General features: G+C 36.0%; 1 protein-coding gene across 2 annotated transcripts in view; it reads right to left on the bottom strand.

The window, feature by feature from the left end:
• The window catches only part of LOC121368032 (dynein heavy chain 3, axonemal-like), a 168,537-nt gene that overhangs the window by 73,610 nt on the left and 75,419 nt on the right, over positions 1 to 19,508 (bottom strand). For both annotated transcript variants that reach the window (XM_041492543.1, XM_041492542.1), the window contains exons 40-41: positions 12,862 to 13,152; positions 5,584 to 5,728 (exon numbers count right to left, since the gene is read on the bottom strand). In XM_041492543.1, the coding sequence (XP_041348477.1) occupies positions 5,584 to 5,728; positions 12,862 to 13,152 (436 nt within the window). The remainder of the gene's footprint in view (positions 1 to 5,583; positions 5,729 to 12,861; positions 13,153 to 19,508) is intronic.

Consider the following 19,508-nt stretch of genomic DNA (forward strand, 5'->3'; position numbering starts at 1 on the left):
CTACATGTAGCTTGCATGGTTTGATTATAGGGAAGTTTTGTCAGATTCCATATATTATTTCAAATGGTTTTTTTTTAATTAGTCTGTTTTAACATCACTTTGATGACATTCCAATGTAAATTGTGTGCTTATCCTGCAGAAATTGCTGCATGGTGCAATTGGACTTGCCACTTAATTAAGCAGCCATATAACAAAATGCATAAACATTCTGACATATAGAATCATATTTTTTCAAGTATTTTTTCACGTATAATGCTCAAGTTTTCTGCATAAATTTGCTACACATATGGAATCCTCGACTTAATCTGGCAACGGCTATATATATATAACTAATAAATATACAACAGATACAACAGAATAACTGTGTAGCTGATAGGTATAGAATATAATTTTATTAACTACAACTGCATAGCGTGTTTTTGTATACTTTACTTCACAAATAATATACAGGTTCCAAGAAATAAACACAAGGTGAGTGATGAGAGGGTATGCAATTATTTTTAATACAATATTTACCACCCAAAGAATTGATTAACTATTTTTTAAGAAAAAAATTTAATACCCACAATGGATTACACCTGCATTCACTATAGCTGTATTACCTCCAATTATGAATTCAATCATTATAAAATGTTTAAATAAAAATTTAGCATATCTACCCACTGGACAAAAAATGTGGCTTCCCATATCGTTTATTTCTTCAAGATGATAGTTTTTCTCTATCACATATGAACAGTAAACTAATCAATGTTAACATTTGCCAAACTTTATTATTCATTAGTACCTATTTTAGTAAGATAATATTAGTATAAGTTAAATTAAGTTCTTGAAATACTAGAATACACTGAACCTAATACTGTACAAATTGAATTAAAATTTAGTTTTTTAACTGTATTTAATTTTATTTAAGTATAATAACATATTTTATGAATGCAGTAGTTTTTCTTTTTCTAATAGTATTAAATTATATACAATCATGCAGATCATTAAAAAAACTTTAAGCAATAATAAAAACATTTGTATGTTTTATTTGTTAATTCTCTCTCTCTCTCTCTCTCTCTCTCTCTCTCTCTCTCTCTCTCTCTCTCTCTCTCTCTCTCTCTCTCTCTCTCTCTCTCTCTCTCTCTCTCTCTCTCCTCTCTCATTTATGATGCCATTTACGTTCCTATGTCCAAAACTAAATAAAATATAACATATCAATAAACACATATACATGTACATATACAGACATAATGGGTATAACAAACTTGTTATATAATTCTGCACAGATATGTTATCCCTGAACCAACAATAAAGAAATACAATTGCTAGCATACAATATATAAAAGATAAACTAAATAAAGCTGTAGACTAATATCCATCACATTATGAAATAAAACCCCATCTGCGTAATGCAGATACACATTAGTAAACAGCATCATTATTATGTTAATGTTTTAGTTCTTATCTAAAAATGTGTTAGTTGTTTTTTTAAAGAAAGATATAGATATATGTATTTTTATTTATCAGAAGAAAATGTTTTAGTTTTTCTAGAAAGACAAATTATTTAATGAAAACTGAATAATGCCAGATTATAAAATTAACATTGTCAACCCTTCAGAAACAACAAATGCAGTACTACAAATACTGTCAATTAAATACAGTGATATAGATAAGTTAACCCCTTAAAAATGTTTTAAGGCACAGACCCTAGTTTCAGCCTGAGAAAATGGACACTAAGTTTGATTAATCTACAAACCTGTAACACATCTGACTAAAGTTATAATTGAGTGAATAATAGTTTCTGGCCTTTTGTAGATGGTTTTTCTGACACGAGTCTCAAGAAAATCAATCTTTGTAGCGAGCTGTCAGAAAAACCATATACAAAAGGACGAGTGCCAGAAATATTTTCTAGCACAACCTGTCTCATAAATTTAATTATTAATTTAGTCTAACTATACTGTAAGTCTCTGCATTTTATTTTTGTAATGTGACATCACCTCTAAGCTGACACCCATGTTACGTCACGAGTGTGAAAGCATACAGTGGTGTCGAGAAGACCTACTCATATTATGTGACGTCATATACTACTTTGTTTAAAAAATGATGTAATCAACTGGTAGCAACTGCCGTGTACATCCTAATATTAACCAATGAAAAGGGCAGATTAGCGTCTACACACATGTGGTAGACGGTTTTTCTACCACCCCTTTCTAGCACCTTTCTACAATGTCATTGTGCTAGAAACTAAAGTCTGTCATCTTTAAATGGGGAAATACCATCTAAAAATAGACTAGAGCTTGGATCAATAACCATTATTTCTCAGAGGAACAAGCATTTTTAAAATTAAAAAAATTGTATTTCTGGGTATTACAAAACCCATGATGATCAGAAACACTTTAGATGTACACAAATGTATATTCTAAACAATAAAATATGAGTAATTTCTAATTTTAAATGATCAAATATGGCTTTAATAATAAAAATATGTTGTAGTGCTTAAAAACTAGAGTCTGTCACTTTAAAATAAAACCAGTGAATATTGTCAACTCTGAATTCAATAAAAAAAACCCATTTAAATCTAAAGGTGAATAACTTCTGAAACTTCTATATCAACAGTAGTTATGTAGTTCAAGCTCATCTCAATGTTGTCTGGCATATATCAGCTTTGAATACTATAATTTTAAAAACTTTCTACTTTCATATCAAATATACACAGATACAGGTAAGTGTGTATTATTGTAACCCCTGTTCTTAATAAGCCTAAACATGCAATGTAGGAAAAACATGCAGTTGAGTATACCATGCATTATATCATATCCCACTATTTATTTTGAAAATGAAAAATATAACTATGGTTAATTGATCTTGTATTTAACTGTGCCAAAAAAAGAAGAAAAAAAGATTATGTATTACCACTAATCAGTTTTTAAAATGTTTATTAAAATACATTTCAAGATAAAATATAAAATATATTTTATGGATTTATATTAGATAATGATCAATCTGAAGTTGAAATAAAACATTAAATACACATACATGTACTTTTATAAACTTAAAATTACAAACATTTTTTAAACTTTATAATTCCTTTTCTTAAAAATTAGACAGCTATAGGAAGAGCTAAAAGCAAGAGACATTAAAATATGTTTTCAGGTTTATTTAAAAAAATATATTAAAAAATCTTAACATGATTAGTTTACTTTTCTATTTTGTCCCCTTTGAAATTTGAATATGACATAAAAATTACTCTTATTTTTAAAAGAAAACATTAAGTCATATAGTTTATGATAAGAAATAATTATTTTACTTTGAAATAACAATGTGGTCTTTTTTTTAACAAAAATAAAATAAAATAAAAATAATGAAACAATTTATAATGTTTGTAAGTTAGTGCATTTCAAAATATTCTAAAAAACAGTTGTGGGATCCAAAAAATAAGTGCTAGTATATATTAAAGTAGCATGGCATACGTGTAGATGGCTAATAAGAGAAATGATTCATGCATGTAAGAGACAGACTATTTCCTTTCCCAGAATCCAAGCTTACCAACTCATTGGCTGAGGACAAGCCTATTCGCACCGCCTTTGTTCATAGAAGAATAAGAAACAGGTTAAGAACACAGTATTTTATCATTAATAAAGAGCTTTCATTATCCCATCTGAGAACTGATCTGAGAAATAAGACACTTCCATGGTCAACATCACCAAATCAGGTATAGTAGTTTCCATTCTCGTATATGTATATAGTTGACTTATGAGAATCAGATCCTGGATCTCAGACGAGTCTCAGCATTTAATTTTGGCATGATATTCAACACATATCAGTTAGATTGTAGCTTAACTAGGCTTATGTTTTAGTGTTCAATACCAATTCAATCAACAGATCCACCATAATGTTTTTAATTCATTCTTTGATGGTCCTTCAGCATCAGCGAATGATGAGGTGACATTATTTATATATTCATTCCTTCATTCTCTTTGATGGTCCTTTCTCTAGCTACATTGCTTTAGTTTCCCAATCTCAATCCTGCATGGTTCAAAACACAACATCTGATTATGCGTACAAGAAAGGAAACTTCTCAATCGATCAGTTTTTGGAATGGATAATGAGATCTCTCTATTTTTACTAGCATTTTCTTGACTAAAAAACATGACTATGTTACAGTGTATACAGGATAATATGCTGGTATATTTATTATGTACCTATTAAATATTTTGCTGTTATTAATACAGTAAAGCATCTACATGTATATTTATTTTGCAATTTTAAACTAAATTATAAAAACATACTAGAAAGATCAAAGTTAATCAATTCTTCAGTTAATATAAAGCATGTTTAAAAGAATATTTTTTTTCTTCAAAATATTAAAGGAAGAATTCAGCTGAAAACACACAAAATATTTATGTTAACTAATGACCCAAAACAAGAAAATCTTTTCAACCTGTTACAATAATGTGACAGTCATTTTAAAGAGTTTTTTTTTTGTTTTTTCTCCACACATTGTAAAGAAAGATTATGACTGGCGTCACTCATAGTTGCATTCATAGATGTTCACTTCAATGCATTTAAAAAAAAAAATTTAATTTTTAATTAATTTTATAACAAAAAACTAAAATGCAATGAGATGAACATTATATAAGTTGCAACTGTAAACCAAGTTTCATTGATCTAGGATTAAATTATAGCTTGTGACACGTGGAATTATATGCAAAAACATAACATTTAAGCTGAATGCCTAGTATTTCAATCAAAAACTAAAATTTTATTTTATTTTTGTTTTTTTAAACATGCATTAAAATGAGCATTATATAGGTGCAACTGTAAACCAAGTTTCATTCATCTAAGACTTAATTATAGTTTATGACAACTGCAGCTACATGTAAAACCTTAACATTTGAACTAAACACAAAAGTTGAAATCATTGTCATATCACACATCATTCTATTAATTTAATCAAACAAGCCAAACACACACAAACTCTCAATCATGACATTCTAGGCACACAATTTATAGGCTTAAAACTTATAAAGCAGCAACTAAATTAAACTAAGCTATTGCATCGCCAACAAAACAAAAGTTGCACAAGTTATGAAAACACCAATATGTGTCAGCACACCGGAAAACACAGGGTGGATATCCTTGAGTCTGTTGCTATAGATCACCCACGTAACATGTTATATGTGATATTACTATAAATGCAAAACAAGCATTTTGGTAAGAAAGATACATGCTCTCTATATATAATTTTTTTAAAATAGTGTCTTAATAGCAGGTAAAATTGTATGGGTTTTAAAACTTGTCAACCCTATTTAAAAATATTCAGTTGCATTTATCATGAGAATGATACTTGTTATGTAACAAGCATAGACTTTTTTTTATACTTGTAACTGATACAAACACATACAGAATATAATTTATAAAGCATTTATGTCAATTATAATAACAATCTCTAATTTCACCTAAATTGAAAAAATATGGGGGGAAATTATTTTAAAAAAGGAAAAACGTTTCCGTCACAATGCCCTTACCATACAATATCTTTTAAAAGCAAACGTAACAGAGATTTAAAAAGCAATACTGGGTTTAATGTGAGGAACTTACATCTGCTTTTGAGTCGATGTTCATAGGTTTGACAAGACTGCTCCACAAGTTCCATGATCCGTACTGGCGCTTGATGTAAACATGGTCAAAAACAGTTCCTTTCTTGGGAATCATCAATCCTCTGGAAAACTTCAATTCTTTTGGTCTACAAAGAAGTAAAAAAAAATGTTTAACAGTTAATTACTAGATGACATGACTTGACATTTATGAGTACATAAATTAATGCAATAAAGTGAAATATCAAACTAAAATAATTTTATTGTACTAATTCATACTTCTGAGATTGACTGGGTCCGTTTGCAAAGAAAACTTGGAATTAATATTGAAAGGTAAATGCTTAGACAATAATATCCTTGAAACTGCAGCTTTAATTAGCCCCTGTCTACCTAGGATATTTTGCAATAAGGATCCTGTCATCTCACATACAGTTTTGAAAATTCATCAAACTAATCCTCGAATTGGTTTCTATTTTAACCCTAACAGAACTATTAACATGGATGATTTATTCAAAATTTTTAAATAATAAAAATAGCATTAATCTGCCTGTTGCCTTAGGATATATTTTGGTGAAGATTGTTAATCTTTCACAAGGTCTTGAACTCATCAAACTTTACCAAGTTGATGTCTAGTTTAGCACCAACCAAATGATTAAGTTAAACATAGATGATCGATTCTAAATTATTAAATAAAAAACCCTTTAAACAACAGCTTTAATAAATGTCTCTCTATCTAGGATATTTCACTGAGGGTCCTTCCATATCACACTATGTCTTGAAAAACTTGTCAGTGATCTATTCCAAATGAGTAAACAATAATAAAATACTGGACAATATGACTTTAAATTATGTCTCCAACTAGGATATCACAGCACCTTGGAAAAGTCATGAAACATAATTCTTCAGATGGTGAGTAATACCACATCAGCCAAAAATATATGATGGAGTACAGTCTATTCTAAATGATTAATTAAATAATAAATACTAAAGACTACAATCTTATTCAGCCTTTATCTACCTAGGATATTTTGCAGACGATGCTTTCATCTCAGACAGAGTTTTGAAAAACTTGTCAATTATCTATTATAAATTATTTTAGAAAATTTGTTTCTAATTTTCATTATTATTCATACTTACCTAGTACTAGCACAACAACAATGCTATACGACCCTGAGTTATAACCTCCACCGCAGAATTATCTCCCCTTGCCGGATGTATAACCTACACCCGCGCATGGGTAGACCGTATATCCTCGTTATCGATTCAAAGTCCGGAATGACTGAATCAAACACGACCTCCCTCGGGGCGGGTGGGAGGTAACGGTTGTTGTGCTAGTACTAGGTAAGTATGAATAATAATGAAAATTAGAAACAAATTTTCTAATAGTCTTATTCAACTTACCATACTAGTACAACAACAATGCTATAACAGACATGATATAACACCGTTAAAGCACGAGAATTTAACATTAAAGGCAGGAGGTAAGAAAACAAGGAGGACTTACCCATTCAACCAGTAGTGTTTGTCTCAAGTAATGATACAGTGAAAAAGCAACCCACATCAACCCCAATTAAATGTAAACCAAGTTAACAAGGTGAGGAAACCCGCACACCAAGTAATGGTAAAAGACACTCGACTGCCCCAGATAGTCAACCATCCAGCCCCCACTCTCCAAACAGGAGGTGGAGAACTATCTCCCAGAAAGACTGCCGCCAGATGAAATAAGGGTCGCCCCCTACTCGTGGCTCTGCACACTGAAATGACTTGCTGCCCTGCAATGACCGATTGAATCCGCCGAGTTCCGTCCAGACCAACAGCTACATCACGGAAATAAAACCGGTCAAACGTGTGGTGACCTTTCCAAAACCCCTCACTCATGACCTTGAAAATGTCCAAAGAATCATGGAAATTAAGGGAAGCAGAAATCGCCCGAGGTCGAACGGAGAAATTCCGCAGAACATGATCACCCGCCTTCTCATATGCCAGTTTGATGGTTGCAGCAATCCATCTCGACAAAGCATTCTTCGTAATGTCTCCTGGTTGGTGTGTGAAAGAGATAAACAGTCTCTTAGTGTTTTGCCAGAGATTTCTAGTACGCTCCAAATAGAATTTCAAAGCCCGCACCGGACAAAGAAGTCTATCAGAATTATCCGCAGAAAGCGTACAAGATAAACACTGAATGATGGCCGGAGGAAACTCTTCCCCTGGCACCTGATTCTTAGCCACGAAAACAGGATCAGTACGTAACGTAACTGACCCATCCGTATTGTAATCCACCAAATCATGCAAAAAAGCATAAATCTCACTAATATGACGGCAAGCCGCTAGTGAGACCAGAAACAAAGTTTTCCACGTCAAATGACAAAGACTGGCGAATTTCAAAGGCTCGTAGGGCTTGCCTTTGAGTGCATGCAGAACCAGAAAAACATTCTATTTAGGCAAAATGGAAGGCTTCTCAACCGTGTTTTGCAACGACTTAAGCAAGTCATGCAACACGAGATTCGTTGAGAAATCTTGATGTCCACACTGCCTCAGATAGTGAAAATGGACGACCGGTGACTTCTCACTGTTTGAACCTTCAGCTGTCTTTTTTGGACAAGAGCCAGAAAGTACTCGGCTAAGTCATTAACAGTAGGCGACAAGGGATCCACGTCCCTCTCAGTCGCCCAACGAACCCAAGCGCACCAGTGACACTGGTAGACCCTCTCCGTAGACTGGCGCTTCGAAGAGGAGACGAGCTCAGCAACCCGTTTAGAAAAGCCTCTGTTTTGGAGAGAAACCCCGACAACCACCATGTGTGAAGTCGGAAAACCTCCGGCTTCGGATGCCACTCTGTCCGACGCAGTCTCTGACTGAGCAGATCAGGTATCAATGGCAACCGCACCGGCTCCTGCACTAAAAGTGACAGGAGCGGAGGAAACCAGGCTTGAGCTGCCCAACTCGGAGCTACAAGCGTAACACGACAAGGTTGCCGTCTGATCTTTGCCAGAACCTTGCCAAGCAGAACTGGAGGGGGAAAGGCATAAAAATCCAGTCCCGTCCAGTCCATGCTCAACGCATCGTACTCCAGTGCCAGTGGGTCTGGTACCGGCGATACAAACACCGGCAACTGATTGTTCAGGCGAGTGGCAAACATATCGAATTGAGGACTCCCCCACAACTGAAGAACTCGATAAGCCACCGTCTGGTGCAACATCCTCTCCGTCTGAACCGGGGAACGACGACTCAAAGCGTCCGCCAAGACGTCCATGGACGAAGGAATGTGTTTGGCCGATAACACCACTCCCCAATCGTCGCACCATTCCAGAATCTCCAAAGCCGCAAGACTCAATGACAGGGATTTGGTGCCTTCCCCACTGATTGAGGTACGCAACAACCGATGTGTTGTCCGACCTCAACAAAATTTGATGATGTCGAATAACAGTCCTGAAATGGAGACAAGTGCGGCCTGGGATATACGGCCTGGGATATACCCAAATGGTATCACCAAATCCCAGCTGAGACCATCCCACACTTGGGACAAATGCCATTAAAGTGGTCTCTTGAACCGTTTGAATCGCACATTCAGTGCCGCCAGCGATTCGAGATGGCCTATCAACACATGGAGCCTACACACTGACGCACTTTGCTCCACCAGAAGACGTTGCGCCAACGTCATGAAATTGTGAAGTCGCAAATCCATCAGAAGAACGGACGCCTCCACAAGGTTGAAAACCACCCCGAGATAAGTGAAAACCTGCGTTGGCACTAATTCCGACATGACCCAATTGGGAATAAACCCCAATCGGAGAATCATGTCGATCACAAGTACTTCCAAAAATCCCGATGGATTGGAACATGCAGGTAAGCATCCTTCAAATCGATGGACGCTGCCCATTCCCCCACCTGAAGCAAAGCGCGAACAGACTGAACCGTCTCCATCTTCATAGATGGAATAACGACGTAAGAATTCAGCGGCTTCAGGTTTAGAATTGGTCACCACTCGCCATTCTTCTTCTGGGCGAAGAACAGATGGAAATAAAATCCCGGAGTGCCCAAATCTACCTCCTGGATGGCTTTCTTGTCAAGAAACTCGACAACCATCTTCTCCACCAGTACTCATTTGTCGACAGACGGTACTGCAGGTAACCGGGGGGAGGACGTCAGTGGAGGGGGTGATGAAAACGGAATTCTGTATCCGTTGCGGACAACTGACAAAACCCATGGGTCCAGATCTGGCAGTTCGCACCAACTTTGAACAAAATGGTGCAATCTGCCCCTCACAGGTAGATCTGCTAACGGAACCTCCGTAAGCAGATGTCAATTGTCTACGCACACTCATCCCGGCTGCTTCCCACCCCTGGGCGCATTGCCCCGAGCTGAACCACGAAAACGTACCGGCTTCCCCCGAAAACATCCCTGTTTCGATGAACTACAGGCATTACCCGACTGCACGCCCGAATCAGATACCACAGGGATCTGATAACTGTCAAGAAAAGTCGATTTCTTAACACGTGGAGGCTTAAAAGTAGACACCGCCTGGCACTTACGAGCAGTTCGGGACTGAGCAGCAGGGACGAATTTCGCCGCTTCTTGGTCCATGGCCAAGTTAAAATTGGTCCCAAAAAGTAAGATTTCCCTTACTGAGCGACTACGAAAGTAGGTTTTAACCACACCCGTCGCTCTCAGTCCCACCAGGTAGTGATCCCGACGCAGAAGTAGACTGTTGGCAAAAACACGCCCAGCAAGATGAGCGACATGATGAGAGGCTTTAGAAGCCACCAACAAACAACCCTTAGCCATCGGCGGAAGACCCGTGACTGCTTTATCTAACCCAAATAGGAACGTACCTAAATGGTTATTGACTTGAAAAAGAAGTTTAGATAACCTCTCCAAAGTCTCTAAATCCGTGAGTGGCACACTGACATTAGGAGATGGGTGGCAGTCTGCCTTCACCCTAGCGGAAACGACCGCTGGATGTGAAAGGAAGGAAGTCCCCAAAATACGATCGCTACCCACAATCAAAGCATCAATCTTCGCAAGAGATTTATGCGCCTCGTGCGCTAACGGCAAGCCGAAATCCTGCCGCGGAGCGTCCGTCACTAAAGGCTGGTTTCCAAATGAAAAACCCTTGTAAGACTGAACAGCCTCCTCCGACGGAATTGCATCCGCGCACACCAGTCAGACCTGTTCCCGTACAAAACCAATAACCGCCTGGTAATCATAATCGCCGTCTGGCGTACCATCGGCCAAATTGGGAATCTCATCGAGCACCGAACCTGGTGCCGACCCTTGCCCCGAACCACACACTGATTCGGAGGGATGCGCTGACCATAGCAGAAATGAAACTGCATGGGCAGGACGATGGGGACCGGCCGAATCTGCAAACTGGTCCAACCCCGGTCTCGCTGGAAACCCCAGCGGTGGAGGGACTGGTGGAGGTGATTCCCCTAGCCAGCCCATGAAATTCTCAAAAAGAGAAACAGTCCCTCCCGAGTCCGCCCCTGAGGGCGACCCGAAACCATCGGACCCTGAACGAAAGGTTCCGCCCACGCAGTCGAGGGATAACGCCTGGAACCTCTACCCCGATCTGACAGGTCCGGATTGACCATCGGTGTAGACACAGGCGCACCCAAGAAAGCTGCAGTTTCCCTGATCCCTGCCGAAGCAGACAACGGGACTGGTGGTGTCGGTTGAACCGGACCGTCAAGAAATTCGTACACGGACGAATCCTGCACCGAATTCTGAACCCAACATACGTGTGGATTAGCCAAGCCAGTTGACGTAGCCACATGCGAACAATCTAAAAGTTGATGACGCTGTACAGGCACCCCAACAACAGAAGGGACACCCACTGGCGTCGCACCCGAAACAACGCCAGCCGGCTCTGTGACCGAAACAACATGAGACTTCGCGATTTCGCCAAGTGGCTCGATCACTGAAGTAGCACAGAAAGACGTGTTGGCCGAAATGGTGCCCTCAGACGCCACGACCAACCCTGCACCAGAAATCTGGTGAGACAAACGGCGCCGCGAAGTGGACTTCATTCTAGAGCTAATCGACCCCTCCACAGAAGGACCGATAACCCTGCCCCCATCAGCAAGATGTGAGTCGGAACTGAGAGACACAGTCGTTCCTGCCACGACTGCACGACGGAGGCAAAAGCAAATCCCCAGGTGGAATGGAGCCCGACCTGGAAGAAACCTTCAGCTGAAGCAGGGAGCAACAGCGCCCCCTCCGTGCCAAGCGGCGCTTTGGGTTTACTGGTATCACCATGAAGATGGCGAACAGACGAGGAGGCGCCCTTGCGCCTACCACTTGTCCGCAAGCTCTTTGAACTGGACACCGACTTGCCGAACGACGGCAAATCGGTATGGAGCACGCCCCCAGAGGTTGCCACTGTGCTCCGCCCATCGTGTTCACGTCTAATCATCCTCTTACGCTCGGCATCTTTTGACAGCTTCTTAGGCTTCCCCCACATGGAAGGGGACCATTTTACACAGATATGACACTGGCGTTCAAAACAACAAGAACGACATGCCCGACATAACAAATGCTGATCAAACTGGGGCAGTCGTTTAAGACAACCCACCTCGGCACACACAACCAACCGGTTGGAGCCTGAGGAAGACGTGTCAGACACTAACCCCCTGTGTAAATCACCCAAAAGACCTCGTATGACAGAGTAAAACAAAATTACAAATTAATAAACAATTTAACAAAAATTTTACTACAGAACTCGAACACGACTGCAATGGAGGACTGAAGAATCAAAAACGAGGATATACGGTCTACCCATGCGCGGGTGTAGGTTATACATCCGGCAAGGGGAGATAATTCTGCAGTGGAGGTTATAACTCAAGGTCGTATAGCATTGTTGTTGTGCTAGTACGGTAAGCTGAATAAGACTATATTCAACTAACACTCAATCACACTCTCACACTCTCTCACTCTCACTCTCTCTCTCTCTCTCTCTCACACTCTCTCACTCTCTTTCTATCTCTCTCTCTCTCTAGGAATGTTTGCTGAGGATCCTTTTACCTCAAACAGTGTTTTGAAAAACTTGTCAATTATTTGTTCCAAATGGTTATTATATAACAAGACAATATTTATTACTGCAGCCTTATTCAGCCTCTAGCTGTACCCAGGATATTTTGTTGAAGATCGTTTCACCACAAACTGGGTTTAAAAAAAAACTTTATTTATTTATTTATTTATTATTCTAAATTATTTATTCTAAAAGGCTATTTAATAACAATATAATATATAACAATTCAGCTTTAAATTTAGCCTCTCTGTATACTTTGGATATTTTGCTGAGGATCCTTCCATCTCGCAGAGTGTCTTGAAGAACTCATCAAACTTGATCCTGGAGTTGGTATCGAGCGTGGCGCCGACAGACCAGACGACGGAGAAGAAGAAGTAGCTGATGAGCATGTTGGTCTGCTCCTCGATGATCTTCTGTGTCATCGTGTCCAGTGATTGCAGGATCACGTCCTCAGCAGTGTCTTTCTTCTCCTCATCCTGCTGCTGCGGTTGATCCTCCTCCTCCTCAAAATCCTCATCCTCATCCTCGTCATCCTGACCAACCTTCCTGTGTGACAATTAAAAGAGAAAGTCTGTCTTGTTTAACAATACCACAGAAGCACATTGTTTAATTAATCAATGGCCACTGAATGTCAAACATGAGCACATTTATTAATTAATCAATGACTACTGATGTCAAACATTTGGTAACTCTCGGACTCAGACTTGGACTTGGAACTCTATTAACTCTATACAGCTATGGTTTCAGGCACATATGTCTTAGGTCCAGTCTCTGGTATGGCCAGTGACTTGATCTGGGACAGAGAGTTGGTAACTCTGACACACAGTCTTAGAGGAAACCCACTACATTTGTTTTTATTAGCAACAAGGAATCTTTAATAAGCACTTTTCCAGAGACAGGACAGGACATATTTCACAGATTTTGCTATACAAAGCATGGGACACTGGTTGGGAAAAGCAAAAAAAAAAAAAAAAAAAAAAAAAAAAAAAAAAAAAAGACATCCACTGAGGTGGTTTGATCTATTACAATCCAAGCATCTCAGACAAGCTAGATCCTGTCTGTTTCCTGCATGACAATGGTGAAATCTGAACATCATTAATATGAAATAGTTATTAGTAGGACCATGTGTCCTGCGTGACAGGGTTGACATTAGAACATCATTAATATGAAATAGTTATTAGTAGGACCATATTTCCTGCATAACAGGGTTGACATTAGAACATCATTAATATGAAAGAGTTATTAGTAGGACCATATTTCCTGCATAACAGGGTTGACATTAGAACATCATTAACATGAAACAGTTACTATTGTACAGCCATGTTTTCTGCACCAAAAGAGATAGGCATTATATCATTAAGTTGTAAAGATTCAAGATTATCTCATATTAAGGAGCATACATTTAACTCTAACCATACATTCAGACTATAGTGGAAAATAAGTTATGGTCATTTTATTATTATTTATCTACAAAAAGCTGAAATCATTCCAGTGTGCCGTAAGCAAAAAAAACCACCAACAGTACAAAACAAATATATGGTCTGCATTTGCGAAGCCAAGAATTACCTTTTCTGAACCATATAAAATAAATAAGAAATAGTTTATATTACCTTGGTCAACATATTAATTGTAACATATTGCAGGTTAGCTGTTGGATGTATGAATCTGTATTTATAAAAATATTTATAATCTGAAATTCAAATTAAGTCTACAGACATAAACATTTAATTGTATGTAAAATGTACAGATCGAGTTGTATATAGTTGTATATATATGGTTTTAAAACATGGGTTGTGCATGGGCCATAGTTTAAGAACTATAAAACATACTACCACCACAAAGGCAAGTTTCTTTCAGATTCAGTGCAATTGGCACACAGGGCAGAATATAATATAGCTTTAATAGGATAGGATATATACCTGTACCCTTCACATGGCAGAATATAGAGGGCTTTTGCAGGAAAGAATATTTTAGAGAGCGAAAATATAGTTTTTACAGGATAGAATAATATAGTTTCACAGTCCTGATCGAATACAGTTTTCACAGGATAGAATATAGTTTTCACAGGATAGAATATAGTTTTCATAGGATAGGATATATAGTTTTCACAAAATATAGCATTCACAGAATATAATATATCAGTTTTGACAAGGTTTGAATGTATTATCGTTTTCTGAGAATATATTTTATAGGATAAATATATTTAAAAAAATATTTAATATAGTTTTCAAACAATACAATATACCGGGGTATATATTGTTCACAGGATAAAATATATTTTTATATAGAATATATTATAGATTTGGATACATCAAGTTTGGAGCATTAATGAATTTGCATTAACAATATATTTTAACCAATACAGAAGGATACTATATAATAAAATATATAAATTATCAGTTATCATATATCATATATCAATTAAAAAAAACCTATTAGTTGTTTAGAATATACACGTTTTTAGTAAGATCATTATCATAGTATAATAGAGCAGTTGCATGAAATCAATTTTATTTCTGAAAATAAATATTAGTAAATATAAAAAGTTAAAATTAGAAATCACATTGAATATACATGTATTTATATAAATACATTTTTGTACACATCAAACTAGTGCAGGCTAGATAGATATATATATATGGATGGGGGACAAAGTGAGAATTAAGTGCCAAGTACATATGTCATATGAATACTTCGGCAGTTACATGTCCATGTGTAAATTAATACACATAGCACACATATACATGTATGTCATATGAATACTTCGGCAGTTACATGTCCATGTGTAAATTACTATACATGTATGGCAGTTACATGTCCATGTGTAAATTAATACACATAGCACACATATACATGTATGTCATATGAATACTTCGGCAGTTACATGTCCATGTGTAAATTAATACACATAGCACACATATACATGTATGTCATATGAATACTTCGGCAGTTACATGTCCATGTGTAAATTAATACACATAGCACACATATACATGTATCTGTCAGTTTTAATTTCCACGGTGCTTCATATAATTTATAAATAAAAACTTCTCTTTTTTTCTGGTCCAGATTTTAATAATCTTAAATTTTTCATAATAAAACAATTGTCTTGATATAAAAAAAACCCACCTAATTCCTTATGTTTAAATATTTTTATTAATATTCTTGTTATTTATAATGCTGGAAAAAACTTAATTCCAAGGGTTTTATTATGAATATTGAATTTGTGTGTTAAGATTTGATATAGAAAAATATTAATCATTAATGTTAGTAAAATAGCATGCGATACGGATGATTATGACCTGTATATACTTGTCATGGAACAAATGTTTTAGATATCTTAAATGTAGTTAACATAATATACACAAAATACCCAACACCAGTGGCTTAAAAACACAAAGGATAACACAAACAGCAAACACGTGTGATGTTACTTACTCATCAATTACTGCTGTGGGCATATCAACTAGCCCGATTTTTCTGTATTACAAAAACAGTTAGCTTTGATAAACAGTAACAGACATTTATGTTAAAAAAACAGAAGAAAAGACCTATCATTCAGAAATACATCAGAAGGGATATGAATATGAATTAAAAACCGTCTGCTGTGAATCAGATGCATTAAAGAATAAATGAATGAATGAATTAATTAATTAATTCAATGAATGAATGAATGAATGAATGAATTAATTAATCAATTAATTAATCAATCAGTTAATCAATGTTTAACAGTTCAAATATACTGGTTGCTGGGTCTCAAAATAATGGTAACTATATAATTTTAAGTATAATTTTATTTTAATAAGTCAGGGTAGTAGTCATACATACATGTATGTAAGTCTGGGGTGTAGAATGTAATTTATGGTTGATAATGACAAAAAATATAATAACAGCAAAACATTTTAAAAAATAACTCTCACTCTCTCTCTCTCTCACTCACTCACACTCACTCACTCACTCACTCACTCACTCACTCACTCACTCACTCACTCTCTCACTCTCTCTCTCTCTCTCTCTCTCTCTCTCTTTAGAAACAGTTTTTTTAGATTAGAATGTGACATGTTTACAAGCAAGAATTTTCTACACCATAAAATGCATGGACAAATCTGTGAGACAGGTTCAATTATTTACCACAAATTTAAACAATAAAAATTACTAAAAACAAAACAATAACAACTGTATGATTAACAGAATGAAAAGGATTGACAGAAATAATGTTCCACAGTGATTAATGGACCTTGGAAATTGTCAAATCAAGAATGACACCCCATGCACGTGTACATGATGCATGTGAAAACTACGTTATGTGTTTCGGTGTGTTGATAAACAGACCTGAACATTCTTTACTAGGATGTCTGTGGTCAAAACATGTTTTAATATTTCAGGTTCCCCTACTTTTTTTGAAGAGTATATATTACTTTTCTTCTTGTTGTCGGTAGTATTTATATTTCTTCACACCTCAAAGTTAGTAATGTTTTCAACCATTAATTTTAATTATCTTACAATACCACCACCTACACATTATTATGAAAGGGAATAGCTATTCAGTTAAAACCTAAACGCAGCAACCTTGATTAAGCAACCACATTTAAAAACAGGACACCTTATTTTTCTCCTAAATCATCTAAAATGGTACAAATTTACTGTAAAATGTATGGAATAGCCCTTTTTTCAATAGGCCATCTTACTATTCTCCCGAACTGACCAGTGTTAACAACTGTCCTACATGTAGCTTAAAAGAACATTTAGTGACATAATTCTTCGAAGGTTGCTTAATAAAGGTTTGACTGTATACACGTACATGTATTGTTAGAAGAAACTACAATGAATTTGGAAAGTCACTGTACGTATGAAACAGATACTTTCTATATCACTATTCATAACTAAAATATGACAATAACATTTGCAATATATAAAATGTAGTGTTGAATAAGTAATAAAAATGTACCATAGTACGACATCATAATAAAAATACTATTATAATAGTTACAAGTTGAGATGAAGGAAAGCGATGAATTGGCATGTAACTTCATAATGAATAAAGTTAACATTCATATAAAAACATATTTTTAAGTTTTAAACCCATACCAACTCAAATAATATTTAAAAAAGAAAAGAAATCCAGTATAAATAAAAAAGGTTTTTTTTTTACAAAGTACCATTAAATTATACAGAATAAATCTCATTTTAATACAGGGGTGAAGACAAAATGCTAGAACAGCAAAGGTATGCAGCTTGACTTGTATTGTCTCTGAAGTAAAAGATAATGCAGTACAAAGAATCTAAAGGTAGAACTGTGCATGCTTTAGTAGCAGTGAGTGGCAGTCCTCTTTGTGACAACGCAAGAGGGATGAAATAAAACTTTTATTTTGTGGTGATGCAAGAGGTGTCAAACTTCCAGCAAATGATTTCCTCAGGAGTGGCTGTCCTCCTATACATGAAGCACCAGATAGAGATCCATGGAATCATACACTATTTTGCCAAATGATAATTCAACTCTGCATTGTACAGAATATGGCCCTGCTTAATTAAGTATTAAGGTTTTGTTGTTCATATTACTTTGGATGTTACATCAATTGTCTTATAACATGTATCAGAAAAGAAGATTTAACATACATGCAGTTTGATGGTAATTTGTAAAGAATTTGTTTTTTAATTTACCCTGAAATCTCCTCTCCCCACCCCCCACCCCCCAAAAAAAGAAGAAGAAAAAACAGAAAAGAAAACAAATTAGAGATGGCATGGGTTTAAAACTTAATAAATTAGTATGTTTTTTTATATCAATTTTATCTTTATTCATTATGAAGTTACAGGCCAATTCATCGCTTCCCTTTTGACGCAAACGGACAATAGCTTAAAAATGGAAATGTTCTGCCCCAGTAAAATGTAATAATGTGTGTGCGTGTGCGTGCGTTTAATTTGGATATTGTAAATGCTACAGTAGTAGACTATTAATAAAATAAATATCAAAGCAAAAATAAATCTGTTAAAAAAAACCCCACATTTTACCAACATATACAATGTACATTGTTATCATATTACAGAGCATAACAACTTACTTCTTGTCTATTACAGTAATTTTTGGACGATTATGTCATCATGTAAGTCTTGGTGTCAAGACTTTAGATCTGATCTGTTCTTATTTTATGCACATCGCTTGAACTTATAACAACAATCAATTAAATGACCTTTGGAATAATCCTTGTAGTAATGGAAAATTCCATTGTTATTTTTATGTGTGTGTATGTGCTCACATTAGTGTGAGTTAAAACTACAAGATAGATTTTTATTTTGTCCCAGAATAATATAATTAAATATGGTTCATTTTTGCCATAACATTGAATAACAATTGTCAAAAAGTAGGTATACTAGATAATTATGGCGTATCCAGTCTATTCCAATAAGCCGACAACTTCCAGATTTTAAAAATACATGTATGTCTGCAATTAATTTTGAGCTCTATTTTAGAAAGACCCATCCCAAAACCACAGAAGCTGAGTCTGGTGCTGTCAAAATATAGAGCATGTTCTGTCTTCTGCTGCTGTAGTTCGCACCAGCACAGACACAGTGTGTTTTGTCACATTCAATTCAGTTTCAGTGCATTTCTTTTTTAACTGGTACCATACTCGTCAGACCCTAAAATCGTCGCCCAACGTGACTATCTTTGTAAAATTCTTAGTTGCCCTTAGCCAATAAAGGTCAACATGGGCGACTGCTATTTTTCAACCCTGTATTAAACTATACTGATGTAGACTGTTGCTGGTTATGTCATTGCAATAAAAATAGGTGATGCATATGTATACATTAATTAATTATAACTTTATTTTTACATAGCAATTAGGAACAGTAAAAAAGTTAACCCATACTAAAAATTTTATCATTGATCAAAATGAATTCAAAAT

This window comes from Gigantopelta aegis, chromosome 3 (assembly GCF_016097555.1).
Source record: "Gigantopelta aegis isolate Gae_Host chromosome 3, Gae_host_genome, whole genome shotgun sequence".
Taxonomy (NCBI): Eukaryota; Metazoa; Mollusca; class Gastropoda; order Neomphalida; family Peltospiridae; genus Gigantopelta; species Gigantopelta aegis.